Source organism: Diorhabda carinulata, chromosome 1, assembly GCF_026250575.1.
Source record: "Diorhabda carinulata isolate Delta chromosome 1, icDioCari1.1, whole genome shotgun sequence".
Classification (NCBI taxonomy): Eukaryota; Metazoa; Arthropoda; class Insecta; order Coleoptera; family Chrysomelidae; genus Diorhabda; species Diorhabda carinulata.
In genome coordinates this window covers 30,339,350-30,357,400 of record NC_079460.1, presented here as the reverse complement: position 1 = coordinate 30,357,400, position 18,051 = coordinate 30,339,350, and the positions used below count along the sequence as shown (strand labels likewise).

The window sequence follows — 18,051 nt, the reverse complement described above, 5'->3', positions numbered from 1 at the left end:
TCGTTCAGTCTTTCAGAGGGTGCTTGCTTCTTTGATCGCGTCATTTTAACTAGAAATTACGCAAAGGAGATGGGAGACCTAAGAGAGAATTCGTGACTGGAAAACGAATGTAAAAAATAGGAAAGAGTGGAAGGCAATCACTCCCATGTTATGGACCTAAAAGGCTTGCGTACTATACACAATATTATCTGCCTCCTAAGTAACCTGCTCTGTTCTATGAAAACGTCAACAACAATGAAGTTTTGTGTGACGTGACGTAACACTTTCTGATTGATGTTCGCAGTCACGTGACTTAATGCCCATTTTTTTTATCGAATTTATCATCTAAGACTATAGAAACTATAAACAAAGAAATTCGTTATTAGTGGACAAATGATGCTGGAACACCACCTTTGGTACAAGTAGAGAAAAGAAGAAAATTATCTTTATTGTTTTTATAGGCAATATTGACTATTTGAAATTATAGCAGCTGTACTAAATTAAACATATGAATCATCATTTGCAAATAAAAATAAAATTTTATTTCATGAGCAACAATAGCTCCAACAAATATATCATCTCGCGAAAAATATTTTACCATCACTTTTTTTCTTGATCATTCGTCCACGAAATCACTTCAGCAGCCAATTTGCTCAAGAAATACTTATATAACTCTTCCAACTATACGAAATAAACTGCTGATTGTTATATTGAATTTCAAAAACGCACTGCACTGCCTTATGATTCGCAAAACAAAGAAAAATATTACATATAGCACTGACAATTGAACGTATTTGTTTCAACTGATTAACAATGTCCAAAATTATTCTATTAACCGTAAAATGTAATTTTCATTTTTAAGCCTTTTTGGTCTGCCCTCAAAATATTCTATATTTATATAGATAAATCACGATACAAGATTCATGCGAAACATTTTTGCACGTCTTAAACCACTGCTGAACAAGTGCAATTTGTTGGTCGAACGTAAAACTTTTTTGTTAATTATTTGAATTTGATACTGTTGGAACGTTATTTTCATACCACGCATAATCAAGAAGTTACAGTCTGCTGAAACAAACCTACTATATTAAATAGTTCAAAACTTGAGAGCGCAAGCTCTAAAACTCATAATATGACATTCAGTTAAGGCTGGGACACACTTCCGTTCCTACTCCGATCCGATGTTGCCCCTCGAAAGCAGATCGGTGCGGGATTGGTATGATTGAGCCCACATATCAGAAAAGCACGAGACAAACTTTTTCTAGTAAGTTGAGATAGCCGTATAAATGAGAAAAATGTCCAGGGACACGCGACCCTGCTTGATTTTCATGCTCCATGCCAAATTAGACACTGATATATTTTTTCAATATTTCATCTCTAATTAATATGATTCTCTCCTCTAAAAACGAGATGTTTACATTTTCTACTAGCTTCGTCCTAATTTAACCTTCGCCCTCTGGCATCTACGCAGCTATTCGTAAGTAATTCATCTTTAAATGTTTTATTTTCTTACGTTTTACTATGATTAAAAATAGTTTTTCGAATTCTCCTTCTGTTTGCTGCCTTTGTGTGTCCGAATACCCCCCAGAAATTGTTTTTCTTCAATATTCTTCTTCTCATCTTTTACTGTAATTTCTTTCTATTTGTGGTATATTGTGATTTATTCGTTTACTGCTTTGTCTTCTGATTTATTCGTTTACTGCTTTGTCTTCTGATTTTTCTTTCCTTTATTTATAGCGTTCACTTTAAGCGCTCTTATGCAAATGCCGAGTAAATAGAATCCGCATATAGAGACGCAAAAAACAAATATAAAAGCAATATCTCCCTAAAACCCACTCCAATCATATCCCACATTTTTTCTAAATTGATTCAAATTCTATTTCAAGTGATACTAATTGCGGCTCTACCTACAGTAAAATCAAGTTATTTGACACGCTCTCGCCGTGTTATTCATAAGTACTTTCGTTTACATTAGCTATCTTTTTAAGTTTACCGCGTTCTTATTTAAAATATCTCATGGTTGAAAATTAAGTCTAGCTTTTAAAAGGTAGCGAAGGGTGGCACTTGTTAGTTAAGAATGAGAAATAACGTTTAAATTGTGCCGATGAAAAACAACTGAATTCCAATATAAATAGTTACAAAAATTTGATAGTTGTCACTGCTTCCAATATGTCAATTAATTTAAGTCGACTACACTACTTGACAGTTTGCTGTAGTTATTGAAATTACAACTCCTAAAACATTTAGGTTACATCGACTGGGCGTACCAATTATTCAAGAGCCACAAAAACCTAATTAACTTTTGTCTGACATTTACAAAACGCCACACTCGAGGAAGGTAATACATTTTCCCACGGTAGTCCTCATCATTTGGTGATTCAAAAAGGATTATTTTTTTTCAATGGCACAAAAACGTGATGTGTCTAAGATGTTGGACCAGAATACAACATTTCTACCTTCATACCACAGGTTAGTGATTGAGTTTTCCAGAATCCAATTTTTTTATGAAATGCAATCAAAAGCTGATATTTACATATGGAGGTTCATTAGAAAAACTTTCTAAGAACATTTATTACGTTTTTTTATTAAAAAAAATCGATAAGACTTTTTTTATTAATATGATAAAGGATTAGAGCAATTCTAAGTGAATATATATGATTGACAGTTTTAAATCTTGCATGATATTCTCCAGTATTTAGTCGATGTTGGCTTAACACTAGAGTAATTCCTCCAATTCATACTATTATAGAACTAGAAAAATATGATAATAATACTATGCCAGCTGACAATCCTATAATTTGTCTAACATTATATAAATATTGAATATTCGATTTTCTATTTCAAATAAACTTCCTTACATGTTTACTTACAAGAATTTTTGCTAGTTTATACAAAGTGGTACACCTTCAACTTCCATGTTCCAGTATTTTAAATAGTGTCTCTAAACAGTTCAAGCAAAGTCGAATCCGGCGATAAAACATGTTTTCATTCGCTCGATACGGATATGTGTAAGTATAATATTCAATTCAAAAATTGCATATAAACAGATAATCGAATGAAAAATTCACATACAGAATAAAATGTTGATGCAAAATACTTTTTTTGACTAAAATTATTAATGAAAAAACTTCATAGTTCCTTTACTGGCTCAAATTTGTTGCCACTAAATTTTTTCAGATGTACCCACATCTGTAACTCAATTGAAACTTTAGAATGAATCCTAAAGTTTGTTGGAATCACAATCTTACCTTCGAAGAATATGTTAAACTATCTTGGTGATTGAAGAAGGCTTTTTACAAATACAAGTACCACATATAACACAATCTTCAATTTCTAAAGCATAAGGAGATGGGAATAAAAGAAAAACAGAAAAACTCAATGGCTATGGTTGTGTAACTGTTTAATATCAGTACCTATTCCAACATTAATTGCTAAGATGAAGGTTTGTTACGCTCTTCGCTTCGCTAAGATTTTATTTGTCGCTACTACCAAAAAATTAAAAATTATTGATAAGGAAACGTCTTAGAGAGTTCGATTTGTGGCTGAGAGTGTCAACAACTGAACTTCCTTCAACACATCGAAGAACACGACTACAATTTGCTAGAGAACGTTTGAACTGGAAATACCACTAGTTGTCGATTTCAATGTTCCAGATTTTGCTTATTTCGCAACGTGTTCCAGTATGAAGAAGAACAAATGAAAAGTTTGCACATTGCTGTTTACAACCAAAACATGCGTATGGTGGCAGGTTAATATAGGTATGGAGTACCACACATGGTGATCAGTGAAAACATGTCTGAATGCTGACGGGTATATTATTAACGTATTTGAAATTAACAGAGCTGACCTCAATCCAATGGACACTTTTTGGGGTGCTTTTGATAGTCATTTACGAGATTATTAAATCCGCCTCAAAGGTTGCTCAATATATCACTTATACTCATTGATATATGGAATGTTACCACTAACAAAATTGAATGAAATAATTGAACAAACAAAAATAATATTTGACAGTTTGGGTGTAGAGAGAACTACTTAACATATAGTCTCATGTCAACACGACCTTAAGCAGCTGTATGTTGGCAAATCAGATGGCTTACTAGTAGTACACTTTTTCAAAGACCGACGACTTCATGATGGCTATCCAGGATCAAGTTATCAACACTAATAACTACAAGAAAAATGTTATCAAGGATCCGAACACTCAATCAGACAAATGCAGAAAGTGTCAAGAAACATCAGAGACCATTCAATATATAACATCTGTTTGTAGTAACAGATGCAACATCATCCACTACCCACAAGTTCGGTCTTCTCAAAACTTAGACACCGTATTACAAGTACCAGCAGTACTTCGGGTGCCCGAAAATGATAATTTTAGACTCTACTACGATTATCACCGATGACTAATAACAGACCTGAAATCGTGGTGGTTAACGGAAGAGTCAAATCAGTCCTTCTTGTCGATGTAGTCACACCGAACACACAACGTTCTCATAAAATACCAAAATGGGATTACCAAAAAAAAGCGTCGCCGACATCCAGAAGGCTGTGGTATTGACTACTGGGAAAGTTTATAATATGAACTGAGATTTATCCATTTGATACTTTGTTTCCGAGATAGATAAATAATACCGTCTCCAAGCTGAGTAGTAGTGCATATGCCTTTCGCGTAATAATAATATTAATAAATTCAATAATACCATATATAAATTAATTTTTGAAACATTATTTTTTTCAATAATCAGTTAAATGAACATAGCAATATATATTAAAAATTATTTACAGTTTTTTACAATTTTTTATAAAAATCGTAACAAATTGAACACCCTGTAGAATGTAAAAGAAATTAAAGAGTGAAGATCTGTTGCGGCTAAGATATTGGAATAGTAGTAAAAATTCTAGAAAAACGTTTATTTCTCTAATATTTATTGAGCCTGATACAGGGTGAATCACAATACTAATACATTATTTTCTGGGTTCTTTCAAATAAATCACTCTGTATTTTATGTGAGTATCGAACAGTACTATCAACACACTATTGGTCATAAACTAATATTTGACGATGACATGACATGATAATACTTTTAATTTAGCAATTTAGCGGTTTGGTAAATTTTTTCGTATTCTGAACAATTTCAACTAGGGCAAAAACGAAATTCACTAGTGATTTAAAGCTCGATATTATCTGCATATTGAGAGAATGCAATAAAAAATCCTTACTATCCACAAGAGTATACGATGAACGTTATCCTGAAAAGCGGCAACCTACAAAAGCAAACTTTGAGAGATTGATGGAGTGGTTCAATCGCACGGGTTCAGTTAATTATGAAAAACATGAACGATTAAAAACTTTTGTGACAGAAAAAAATGGAATAAATGTTTTGCTGGCAGTTAATGAAAACCCACATACAAGTGTAAGGAGTATTTCCAGCGAACAAGAGCTACTACGGTGTGTAAAGAGTCCTTGACAAAATTAAAATGTACTCTTACCACATTTACTTGCAACACGAATTAATTGAATTATGAAAAGTTATTTAACAGACTTTTTCGACTATGTTCTATTTGGAGATAAAGCCACGTTTAATAAAAATGGTGGTGTTAACAGGCAAACCTTCCACTAATAGTAATCAAATAACCCATATCACATAGTGACAAACAGTTAAACTAGATGGTCGTTGAATGTATGGGGAGATATTGTTGGTGAATTCGTAGTAGGCCCATATTTTTCTGAGGAACATTTGAATGCTGAGATGCATTGAGATTTTTTAGTAAACCAATTACCTCTTTTAATAGAAGAAGTTAGTACACGTCAAAAGATTTGGTTTTTGAGTGATGGTGTGAATGCTTTCGCTAATCAATTGATTAATAATGAACTGAATCAACTATTTCCTGGGAAGTCGATCGAAGGAAATTTTCCTGTACAGTGGTCGCCAAGATCACTAGATTTCAATAACATGGACTTTTCTGGGGTGACATTAAAAATGAAGTATACAAAATAAATCCAACAACAAGAGATCACATAACGGAGAAAATACGGAATGAATTTCGGAATGTTTCTTCAGGAATTCTTTGTATTGTGATAATCAAGATGTGTACTTATACTGTAGTAAATAGGATAGTATGTTTATTGATTCGTTCCTGTAATATAGTCGTTTTTTCTTCGTATTTGCAATCAACCTCTACAATTTATGACAAAGAAATCATAATTAACTCACAATTAATTGTTAAATGATTATATATATATATAGGTACATAATCATTATTTTGCAAAGAAAAATCAAATAATCTCAAGAACTGATAATTTCAGGAAATGCCTGATGAAAAAAGAAGTACGTTGATAGTACATGTCGAAACTCACAGGTTGATTCATTTAAAAAAACCGGAAAATAATGTAATAATATTTTGTTTCACCCTGTATCAGATTCAATGAATATTAACAAAATAAATATTTTTAAGAATTTGTATTACTAATCGAATGCTTTGGCCGCAATAGTTCTTTATACTTGAATTTCTCTTTCATTGTACAAAGTATTAAAGTTTTTACGAATTTTATGGGAAACGGGTAATAAATAACTCAGTCAATCATACTCAGTCATATCACAAACCTATATTATTATAATAGGGAAGTCATGCTGATTCTAAATATGCAATAAAATATTGGGTGTTTCGCTTAAAAAAAATTAATTTGGATAATGCACAGCATTCTGTAACAACTTGTAAGTTTCTGAATAATTTTAAAATGTGAAATATGATGATAGCTATAATCTCTCAAATTTTCAAATTGATATCTCAAAGAACAAAGGAGGCACTTTGTAACACTAATCAATCACCCTTTATATATATATATATATATATATATATATTTCATTTAATTATTGTAGCTTAAGTGAGCTTTTTTATTCAAACTAGAATATTAGGAACAAATATAATCCATTTTAAGAAAGTATTTTAAGTTTGAAAAGGATTCGAGGTACCTCAAAATACAAATTAAAATTGTGTCGCGACATTGTGCATTCGCTCACGAACAAACCAAGAGAAAAAAACAAGTTTGTAGAACCAAACTAGTAATGTTTGTAACGTCATTAATTATTGATAAATAAGACTGGATATTCTGGGTATCAAAAAAAAAACAAAAAATCAATTTTTTTCTGAAAGTATAATTAAGAATCCGATTCCGAAAAGATGTCTTGTACCCCCATTTTGTTAAGGGATTTTCCTTCATTACTTAAGTGTATGCTAAGTCTCATAAGTTCCTATTGTAGGAGAAGCTTGTAATATTAATAAACGTATCAAGGTACCTGAACCTCAGGTAGTCAGTCTATTGTGTAAGAAACTTGAACAAACTACTATCAAAATATGTCAATTCAATAACACAGTATATTCGTTTCAATCTGGCACAACCGATGGTTTATTTATGGAGTCAACTGTACAATATCTACAATAAATAGTGTTAATATTATTTAAGTAAAATTGTACAATCACGATGCCATAAGTTATCATCAGTGATAATTTCCTGTCTAACATGACAAAGCTCAGTCAACCCTACTTCTTTTGGTCCACTGCAATCAAGGTCATTTAAGCGTACGTAAATGCTCGTTTGTCTGTACACATCAATGGACAGACGAGCGGGACATTGACAGGGGTGTTTACAGAGGCGGATCCAATTAATATATAATATGAAGAGGTTTATCACAACTAGAACGATGGTTTGTCAGTTTTTACCAACAATTAAAAGCATCTAGGATCAAACCGAATACAAAATATGCAAAGCTAATATGTATTGACAAATTGAAAATATTCAATACTGTTGATCGAAAGATTATCAATGTACAAGGGATGATAAAAAATGTTACAAGTCGAATAATGTAATTGTTAAAAATAGACAAAGAATGTGTAGGAAATTAAGGGGCATACATGCCTATCACTTTTCGACATCATCACCAATTCTATTAATGCATTTATCAGAATACAAAACCAACTTGTTTAATAACCCTTCTTAGTAGAGATCATCCATTTGGCCAGGTATCAACGGATGTTTTCACATCACAAAAAACCTTAAAAATGAGTTACCATCCATTGGTGTCACCCAGTTCTTTTTGTAAGCCCCTTGTCTTTCGTCTTTTTTTAGGTCGTGTTGAACGAATAATTGGAGTATCTCGATGTTAACATGATTGTGTCTTGTGTTTTTGGGCATATATTTCGATATATTATCCTTCCTCAACTATTGTTACGTTGAAGTCCCCATGCATATTTGCATTTTTAATAAAGTATATAGCATCCATATTAGTACGAAGTACTTTGTTTGAAATATTTGAATAGGTGCAATGTTAATTGATCTGGCACATCCCCAAGGCTGTAGTCCGTATGTTCAGTAGTGAATTTGCTTGTATGTTAGCAATTTATTTTGTGTTGATATTTGATACACACGCATTTAACGAGCACATTTTCTTCTATAATAGTTTTGAGTCTGTTCGGGAACAACTTTTCAAAAAGTTTTGATATTACAAGCAATGGGGAAATTTACCTGTAGAATTTGGTTTTCCCTGGTTATGAATCGTAATAACTTTAGCTATTTTCGAAACTCTTGGAACATGCTTCAGTCTATTCTTTTTCTAGACATTTCTTCTTCTTCTTTGTTTTTATTTCGTCGACTACTTCTTTGGGTGTAACCAATCAGATTTCTTTTTCTTCGGCTGATTGTCTTCCTCCAAGAAGGTTTTCTGTGATTAGTTCATTAGGCCATGTTGCCAAAATGTGAGACTGCACTTAATTCATGTGGCTTTGTGCTCATCGGGTAACGCAAGTAAAACCCAGGGGCCACATGCAAAGCTACTCGTCGATCATTTCTTCGTATCGTGTTGATTAATGGCGTTGGAAAATTTGAGCAAGTACTCTCAATTTCTTCACAAAACGTAGTTTAAATTATTTACCTTTAAATTTGAATACAAATCACTAGCGAACTGACGGCTAGAACAAACTGTGCTACAATTTTATGCATATTTTAATATGATTTTTCAAATAATTGCGTAGAAGAATGCATCTGTATATATACCAATAAAAAATTTATGAATCAGTGCTAAATTCTACCAAAGAATTCGAAGATATAATTTTTAATGAGTAGCTAAAGGTTTATTGATTGATTGATTGATTTCATGTATTGGAGAAAATGATGGACATGAATAATGTTTGTAACAGGTTTGATTATTCAATGATTATCGTCTTTTATTATAATTTGATAAATATTTTCGTAAAAACAAACAATGATCCTTGTCGATGAAACCATTTGTTCAAGTGCCGATATTATTCAATTTATGAATAGAAAAAACATTTTGTCAAATTATGAATACATATGAAACCATGATTTATTCAATAGCGTCAAGTTTAAGGTACGCGACTGTTTGCCCTAATTTGAAAGGTTTCTCTACAGAAGTTAATTATCTTTGAAAAAAATTTAATAAAAATACGAATGAAAAAGGATAGATATTTATCTAAAAACTGGTGGGTGGTAAGAATTTGTATTGACTGGGCAAACAATTTTTTAATTATTAATGTTTTCGACACCAATATCCTGCTACTATTCTCCCCAAATTTAGTGTCACTGACCTGTCGATAAACTTTCATCGTTTTCCATTAGCTTGTGATGTTATTTGTCAATCCATTTTTTTCTATCTGCCCATGACCTGTCTAAATCGTAACTTTTTCTATTTTGTTTGCGAAATTCTGCCACTTTGCGGATGTAGTTTCGTTAGCAGATGATTATTTCCTGTAGTATCAATGCTGATATCCGGTTATGTTTAAAAAATGTAAAGTTAAGTTTGCGCAAGATTTCACGTTGTATATTGTGAATTTGATTGGATCAGATATCATCAGCCTTTATAAAAAGTTGGTTTTCAAGTTAAAAAGGTCGCCGAATCATTGTTTCGCATATTAGAAGCACACAATTTGTAGATGGCAACCGGTATTTGAAATGGAAAAAAAGAGATACTATTATGAAGAAATGAACTATTTCAACTCAATCTTTGTTCGGTTATATTACCAACAAGTCCCTGGAAAAAAGATAAAAAACCAAAATTGACCTCACGAAAAATATACAATTCGACTGGTTAAAGTAAAATAATGTTAGCAAGCAATATTGTGGCGATGAGAAGACTGGAAGTTTAAAATATGAGTATACTTGGACTATCACCATACCATTACGAGTTTTAACTTGTGAGGTAGATATTAAAGGAAATAGTGATGCTAAATACAACTTTCAAACTTACAGATGTTCCAAATACATATTCGTTTACAAGCTTTTAAAACTGTAAATATATGAAAATGGGAAATATGTAGAGATCACGTGGGTAGGGTGGAATTGATATTCTGTGAATTTAATTTTTGTTAATTTTAATATGATTAATGACATGGGGAATAAAAGTGTTTACGCATAAAAATCAAGAACGTTGAATATTAAATGAATCATCAAAAACTTTAATTTCATTTCATTTTATATTGTTATTGAACTAGTAATACTTTTCATGGCATTTTTCTATAAAACTAGAGAAAGTTATTCATCCCGAGCACACGCTCTTGACAGACCTATGTTTCCGAATAGCATAGAAGTTACCAAACCGATACGTAACTTTTAATCTAAATTAACACGTTTAAAAAAACAGAATCTACTTGATATTATTTTTTCGTATATGAGTTACATATCGATTATGTCCAAATTATAGTTATAGTATTGAGATTGTAGATAAAGCCAAAATGTAAAACGTGTATATAATCGCTAATTATCTGCTAGCAACCGTTTCTATTCAATTTTACCCCTCACAACATTTATACATATCATAACACAATTTAGTTTTCACTAAACACGACAAGATAGAATTGTTAAAAAAAGAAATAATATATTTTTTTATTCTAAGAAAACCCTATTTCTGGCTTGCTTTTCACAACTATGTGCATAACTTGATCGAAATCAATATAGAACCTAACAAAGTGGGCTTGTTATATTTCTAATAATTGTAAGGCCAATATTAATGTATATTTTGAAACTGCAACAATAACAGTAAATCTTAATTCTGAGTATAAAGATGCAACAATATAAATAAAAACTAGTCAAACTTGAATCATAAAAATAATGATTAATTGAACTTTGGAAATAATTTCAAAGAAAAGAGTTTCTTGGAAATATTGTCAAAACATGTAATAGGACTTGAGAAATGTTGTTACTAAACCTGTTTACTACTAAATAATATCAACACATAACTAATTTATTCCTAATGAATACAAGTATCGAACATGAGTAAATATTTTCAAATTTATTTAATAAAAATAGATTTATGTTAAATCCTTTTAAAGAGTAGAATTTAATAAGCCTAGACAAGATTGTTATTACATAAAATAGTCATGCATATACTTACTTCATTTACAGAATTCAAGGATAACATGTTAATTAAAAATATTCCGAAATTTTTTTATTGAAACTAATGTTTGGTAAGGTGAGTTTAAATATTTATGGGATTTGTTTATCACAAACGTCAAAACACTAGCAAACCGGACGCCATCTCACACTCAACTGCACAGCACACTGGAGGAACACTACTGCACAGAATCGAATTGGCTAACTAACGAAATTACTTTTTAGTTAGTCTTTGCAGTGTGTTATTTGTTTTCTACGATGGTCATTAAAAAATCATGTTATATAATAAAGAAAATTTTGGAATTTACTACTGAAAGTTGTTTTAGAACAGTATAAAAGATAATGTACTAGATGATATGTTTTTATTTTCTAAATCACTATTTCTTTCTTCATAGAGATACCTGCTATTGGTCTAAAAATCTCTTTTAATTTAGTTCATAAAAAACTTGAAATTATTACACATTTTCTTCTTAAATCGATTATATTAATCAGTAACAAACTTAATTCCATGAGGATTAATAAATATAAAATATAGCTAATTGAGTTAAAAAGTTTTATGTTGCCCGAACTATAGCAAAATCACAACAAATAATATTCCAGAACAGGATGTAATAATTCGTAATACTAAATATTAAACCTTTATTAATTTGTGAATGGATGTTTCTTAGATTAGCCAATATTTTTATGAGCTACCTATCGAGTAAGTATGCAACACTAAATACTTAGATGAAGAGTAAATGAATAAGTTATTACTACAATGAAACTAGCAAATAAATTTTACGTTTCCATATATTTTCGCTATTTTATCATGGACTTATAACCTTAAATATATTATTTATAAATGGGCATGTACAGTCTAGTTATTGGTTCCAGTATTTTAGAAGAAATAATATTTAAGCAAATTTATTTCCAATACTTGAATTGTTTGGGTTAAAATATTTCACAAAGAAATTATTGTAAAATGATTACTTATAAAATCTTGTTATTTATATTAATGTATTGTTTTTACTCAGTAAGTAGTTAAGAAAAACAAACAAGGAACAATAATAACGAACTAAGGATTTCCGCCTTCACGGGAAAGAGAAACGAAAATGCTACTCCAATTAACTACGGAAAATCTGTACATACTAAAAGAAAGCTGTTACAGTAATAATGAATTATGTTATCTTAATAAGAAACTTTTTTATTACTAGTTTAGAAATATTCGAAAATCGTAACGGATCAGTAATAAATAAAGTATAGTTCCATAAACAATCCTCGGAAACTGAGTGGGGGGGACCACAATAGATCACTCAAATCTCAGATAATCGACACCCCATGAAATATAGATATACATACTTATGAGTTTGCTTATTAAAATTTATGAAAATGGTATTTAATACAAAACCAGATTTGTCGAGTACTCAGATGATGGAGTCCCAAAAACTAAGTAAAGAAGAAGAAGAATTATTTTAAACTGGTTTGTGTTTAACGTACATAACAAAAAACTTGAATAATAAATGTATGTACGTTGAAAAAATTTAGAATTGAATACGTTTTTCCAAAAAAAAGGGAGTTTGAAAGGTTGTGATATAGTATTTTTGTGGTTATAAACAGAATAAATATATATTACTTTACAATGAATACCCGTAAGTACCTTCTTGTTTATAGAATTATTTACTATCAACAAATTGCATATGAAGAGAATAATACCTTTGAATCTGCTTAAATATATATTAAGATTTATCTTATATAATAAACATTTTCACGTAATAGGTTAAATAATTATAATTTTCAAGTTTTTTTTTATTTGTCAGTTCTCTGGCTATTTTCTTTATATGTAGAAATTTTATATTGTATTTATGTGTTGAGCTTCTCCACATTTTATGAAATTAGATAAAGTGGTGCATCACATTCACTCAATTTTTTTTATTACAGTGACTTCAGATATGTCTTTAAATAATAGCTCAGGGATTAGTTTTTTATGTGATTGGTCAAATTCTTGGATGGCACAGGAACTAATGAGTACAAGACAACAAGGCTTACAAGATTTAATATTTCTGAGTGAAGAAACAAATTTTAATTGGTCTAAAAAATCTGATCAATGTGAGTGTTTGATTCTATAATGGTGTATATGCTTGTAAAAGTAATTATATTTACAGATAAGAAAATGAAGAATAAAATGAACAAGTCAATTACAAAATGGAGGGAAACAAAAAAGGAATTTGATGATAACTTGAATTATTATGAACAAAAATTAAGACCTGTCATGGAAAATATAACAGAGAAGCAAAATGAATTGATTCAATCATATAAAATCCTCACTGACCTAATAACTCAACTCAAGGAAGGTAATCAAAAATTGAAAAGTTTTTTTTATCTAACAGTTTCTACAAAAAAAAAATGTAAAATACATTGACATAGGACCCAATCACTTTGATTTACCATTTCAAATTATATTTGAGTGTACTCAACTAGCATTTCTATGGTTTAATATGTTTTTTCTATATTTGACAATAATGAAGAAGTCTTCTTAGGGTTTATCAATTGGAATTTGTATCCTTTATTAAGGTATTCGTCAAATATTTGTGACCTGTAAATAAAGTTCAAAGTTATATTTTTTTATAATGTTAATTTACTAGTTTATTAACTGGCAGGTAATGAATGTTGTCAATGTTAATGAATAAATATATACAACAGTCTCAATTGATTGTGTATTTTTTCTATACTTCAATAGTCACATGATAAGCTATAAAACTAGATAAACTATAGCAACTCTGGTTTATTATTCATCAATAAATAAATAATTTTATTTATTTAGTTTTAATAATGTGGATTTTATGGATATCATATTGAATAGTGATAAGGACATCGATATAATGGAATGCCTTCAATATAAAGTAGAAAAAGAGTTGATAATTCCATTGTTCCATCTGTTCTTATATTTGCTTGGTTGTTAGCCATTTTTAACATGCTTGAGAAAGTAAAATTGCTGCCTTGTTTCCTATGATAACTATTTTCTATTTTTTCAAAATAAATCTCACAAAAAAACAGTAAAGATTATTTAAAGATACCAGTCTTCAAATTTCTGGTCTACAGTATGTATGGGCTATCATGAAGTTATTTGTTTTATCTGCCAGTTGATACTGTTTCACATGCAGGGTATGATCAAGAGCAAGTTCCAAAGACACCTACTAAAATCCTTTTGTTAATGATACGATGCACCCATATCATTCATGTGAAGTGGCATTAAGAAATAACCATCATTATTTAACCAACTGATTAATGTTGTCTGGTTGTCAATAAACCCAGCTTTCAATAACAACTGAATGTGAGACTTATCTCACAGATCAATTGTATTTAATAAAAGAGCTTTTTAGGTCGAGATCAAAGTTGCAATTTCTGCATCTGTTGTTAATATTGATACCAAATACATTGTGCGGTAGTAAACAGTGTGTTAAGTTAGATAGTTTCTGATAATACAGAATTTTACCATGAAGTTTCATTTTGTGATTAATTTTGCAATTAGTTGTTTTGTATGAATTCTTTTAAACTGTTTTCAATGAAGTCTTCTACAATTATATATTATTTAAAGAAAAACTTACCATTGAGTACATTTTTCAAATGTATCTCAATCGATGACACTATTTTATGTATTCAATAATTTAATTTTTAGAAAAAAGAAGTAAAACTGCCGAATTAAAATTGGAAAGTGAAGCAAATCAAAGAGCGCTAAATCTGTTTAGTAATTTTGATATGAAAGTCAACATTGGAAATATTTCTGGAGATACAATTATGGCATCCGTAACTTTCGGATTTTCTAAAGAGACACTGCCCATTGAAGTAGTTGTTGATGCACTTAAAAGAAAAATAATGAGTGAGTACTTATATTCACATGACATGATATAAATTTCTTTAATTTCTTATTTCTTAGATCTTTTGATATATTAATGCATCTAAATGTTCTTGATTTTAGGTCTTTTCTGTTTTAAAATTAGTTTTTTTTGATAACTTTTAAAAGAAAGATAAATTTTGACGTTTCGACAAAGACTTGAAGAAAAGTCGATATATATATATATATATATATATATATATATATATATATATATATATATATATATATATATATATATTTTCCCTATAGTCTACCATCAGGAAATTATGTTGAGCGGATTGTGAGGCTTGATTGACTAGTACCTTGGTTGCGATACTTCCCATTTTTCCAAATAAGTAACTTATAATGACCAGAAATTCTGAATTCCCTCTTCTTGAAATGATGGAAATGCTTAAATAACTATCAAAATTTAAAAAAATCGGGAGAACTCCATCAATATAAGCACTTCAACCTACACATCTCCTAGTTATTTTCCTTGCACATAAAAAAATCCTTGAAGTAACTATTAAAAATTATAGAGGAAATAACCAAACTAGAAGTATGTTGGGAAGAGATTTGTAGCAATAAGAATGACAGTTAAATTTGTAATATATCCAATTGGGCTTTATCAATATTTTCCCTATGTGTTAGTATTCATTATTTTTTTCCTTTAAAGGGGTGTGTATCTAATACTTCTAACGGATTGTTTCTATAAAAAATTTTTGAATAATCTTGAAAAGTTTTTTTTTATTGATATGAATATTTCTGTTTCAGACATAAACTTTAGAAGTTCTTCAAATAAACCTTCACTTGGAGATGCTTCTGGCCCTAAATTTTTATGTGACTTTCGAGAAACTTATGAAAAATAACCTAAACATTTTTATCCCTAATGATATATTTAAATTTGGTTAGTTGACTTTGCTAGTATATCGAATTGGGAAAAAAGTATTTTTTATAAACTGGATGTTCAACTTCCAATGTATCAATTAGCTGGAATATATATTGAATATGATTTTATTTTTTTAAACCTTTTTACATGAAATTAAGTGAAAAACATAATCTATAATATTACAGCTGATATCACCTTCTTATCCCTTCCTTTTTTCCTCTATCAATCGCTGTTATTATTCTTCGTAGTATATAAGAAACACTCCATCTCTGTTATATTTCTCAGTGGACCTTGTGAACAATCCAAGATAAGTTTTCAGTACTCTTTTTTAAAATATCCATACAATAATTTTCCAATGAGGGTTACTACGTTTGAATTTGCCACTAGACGCGCTAGTATAATACTCAGGTCTTTTAAATGTCAATTTGATTGTCACTGTTCGAGAGGTTCAATTCATAATCGTCTGAAATGTTTCTTACAATGGGGCATTACTATCACCTTAAATTACTACCAACTAGTAAAATTTTGAATTTTAGGAATTTTTATTTACGTTCAACCTCAACTATACTAAATTTACTTTCTATCGATGCCAAATGGTGACCATAAAAAGGTACCCTAAAATGGTTTCACCTCACATCAAATATAGAGGTTATGCTGATAAATCTCATTATTCATTCAATATTCATCGGTCTTTCATAAAAATTCCACCAGTGCACTACAACAATATTAAAATAATCTGACTCTATGGTTGCAAGAAACAGAATGCTCAATCTCGCATAACAAAAATCCACTTTTGTAGAAAAGATCATACCTAAAACTAAACATATTCCTTATTGACAATGCAGAAATCCCTGTTATGACAGTTTGAAGATACTATCAGTCTATTTGGATTTCTCTTTGGACTGGATTGTCTCCAATTCTTTAAATGAAACTTTTGGATCACATTCAAAATCAAGTTCCAAAACTGACTGTCTAGATGTCTAGAGTAATAAGAATCCCTGATTGAAAACAATCATGGTATTACAAACTAACATACTTACATCTATGTAGCTTTCAACAACGGCCCAAATTGCAAAGACTCCATCCAAGTAAATAACTATCATCCTCTTATACCACCACAATTTGAAACAGAAGTAATATATGATCCCTAATGTCCTTATAAAGAATCTCCAAAAACCACCCGTTAATCAATCAAATTCAAGATATTTTAAAATGAAAGCAATTGGGATTTCATTGTACACCATCAAAAATTTAAACATATTTATCTTCTAATGTGAAAGGACACCATACAATCAAACTCGCCCGGTTTGAAATAGTTGGCATATTTGAAATGAAAATCGGTTTTTTGAGTCTTTCACCTTCCAAATGATCTAAGGTTAATTTAATCAAAAAATTTACCATTGGGCATATCAGAATCACTCATTTACATCTTGGATTATTGCTTTTTCCATTTTGAACTTATGGTGCTATTTATCTCTAATTAATTAGTTGGATTCTTCACCAAAGAAGTCCTTGCCGTTACCCCGTTCTCTATGTTAGAGACTCACGGCTTCGGCTGTCAATGAAAGTTCTGCCAATGTGAATGATGTGTATGATGATAATAAAATATAAAAATATACACCTGAACTCATTGATTACTTGTTCAATACACAAATATTTATTTTACAATTTGTAACACTTTCTTCTGCTTTCAAAGGCTATCCTTCATAAATATCTGGGAAAATAATAAGTTGAATGTACGTATGCAACTAGTAATACATTCTAATGTGATAAGTATCTAATTTGTAATCTTGCTGTCGTCCGCTTAGAAATTTTCATTTTAAATCGTTTTATACTGCTTAAAAAAGCTTATATTTTGTGGATAGTAATAACTATTGATATACTATAGAAAAAATTCAGCTTCTATTAATAAGATTGCAAATA

At 30.2% G+C, this 18,051-nt stretch overlaps 2 protein-coding genes across 2 annotated transcripts in view; one reads left to right on the top strand and one right to left on the bottom strand.

Moving 5' to 3' along the window:
* Window positions 1–12,012, bottom strand: part of LOC130896934 (alpha-mannosidase 2) — an 82,675-nt gene extending 70,663 nt beyond the window's left edge. Inside the window, exon 1 of the mRNA XM_057805387.1 lies at window positions 11,388–12,012. The gene's annotated coding sequence lies outside the window, so the exon portion shown is untranslated. The remainder of the gene's footprint in view (window positions 1–11,387) is intronic.
* Window positions 12,013–12,816: 804 nt separating this feature from the next.
* Window positions 12,817–16,256, top strand: LOC130891748 (uncharacterized). The gene is made up of 5 exons (XM_057796669.1): window positions 12,817–13,014; window positions 13,304–13,471; window positions 13,528–13,716; window positions 15,042–15,242; window positions 16,014–16,256. The coding sequence occupies exons 1-5, from the start codon at window positions 13,005–13,007 to the stop codon at window positions 16,106–16,108; spliced, it is 663 nt and encodes a 220-aa protein (XP_057652652.1). The 5' UTR covers window positions 12,817–13,004; the 3' UTR covers window positions 16,109–16,256.
* Window positions 16,257–18,051: the final 1,795 nt, after the last annotated feature.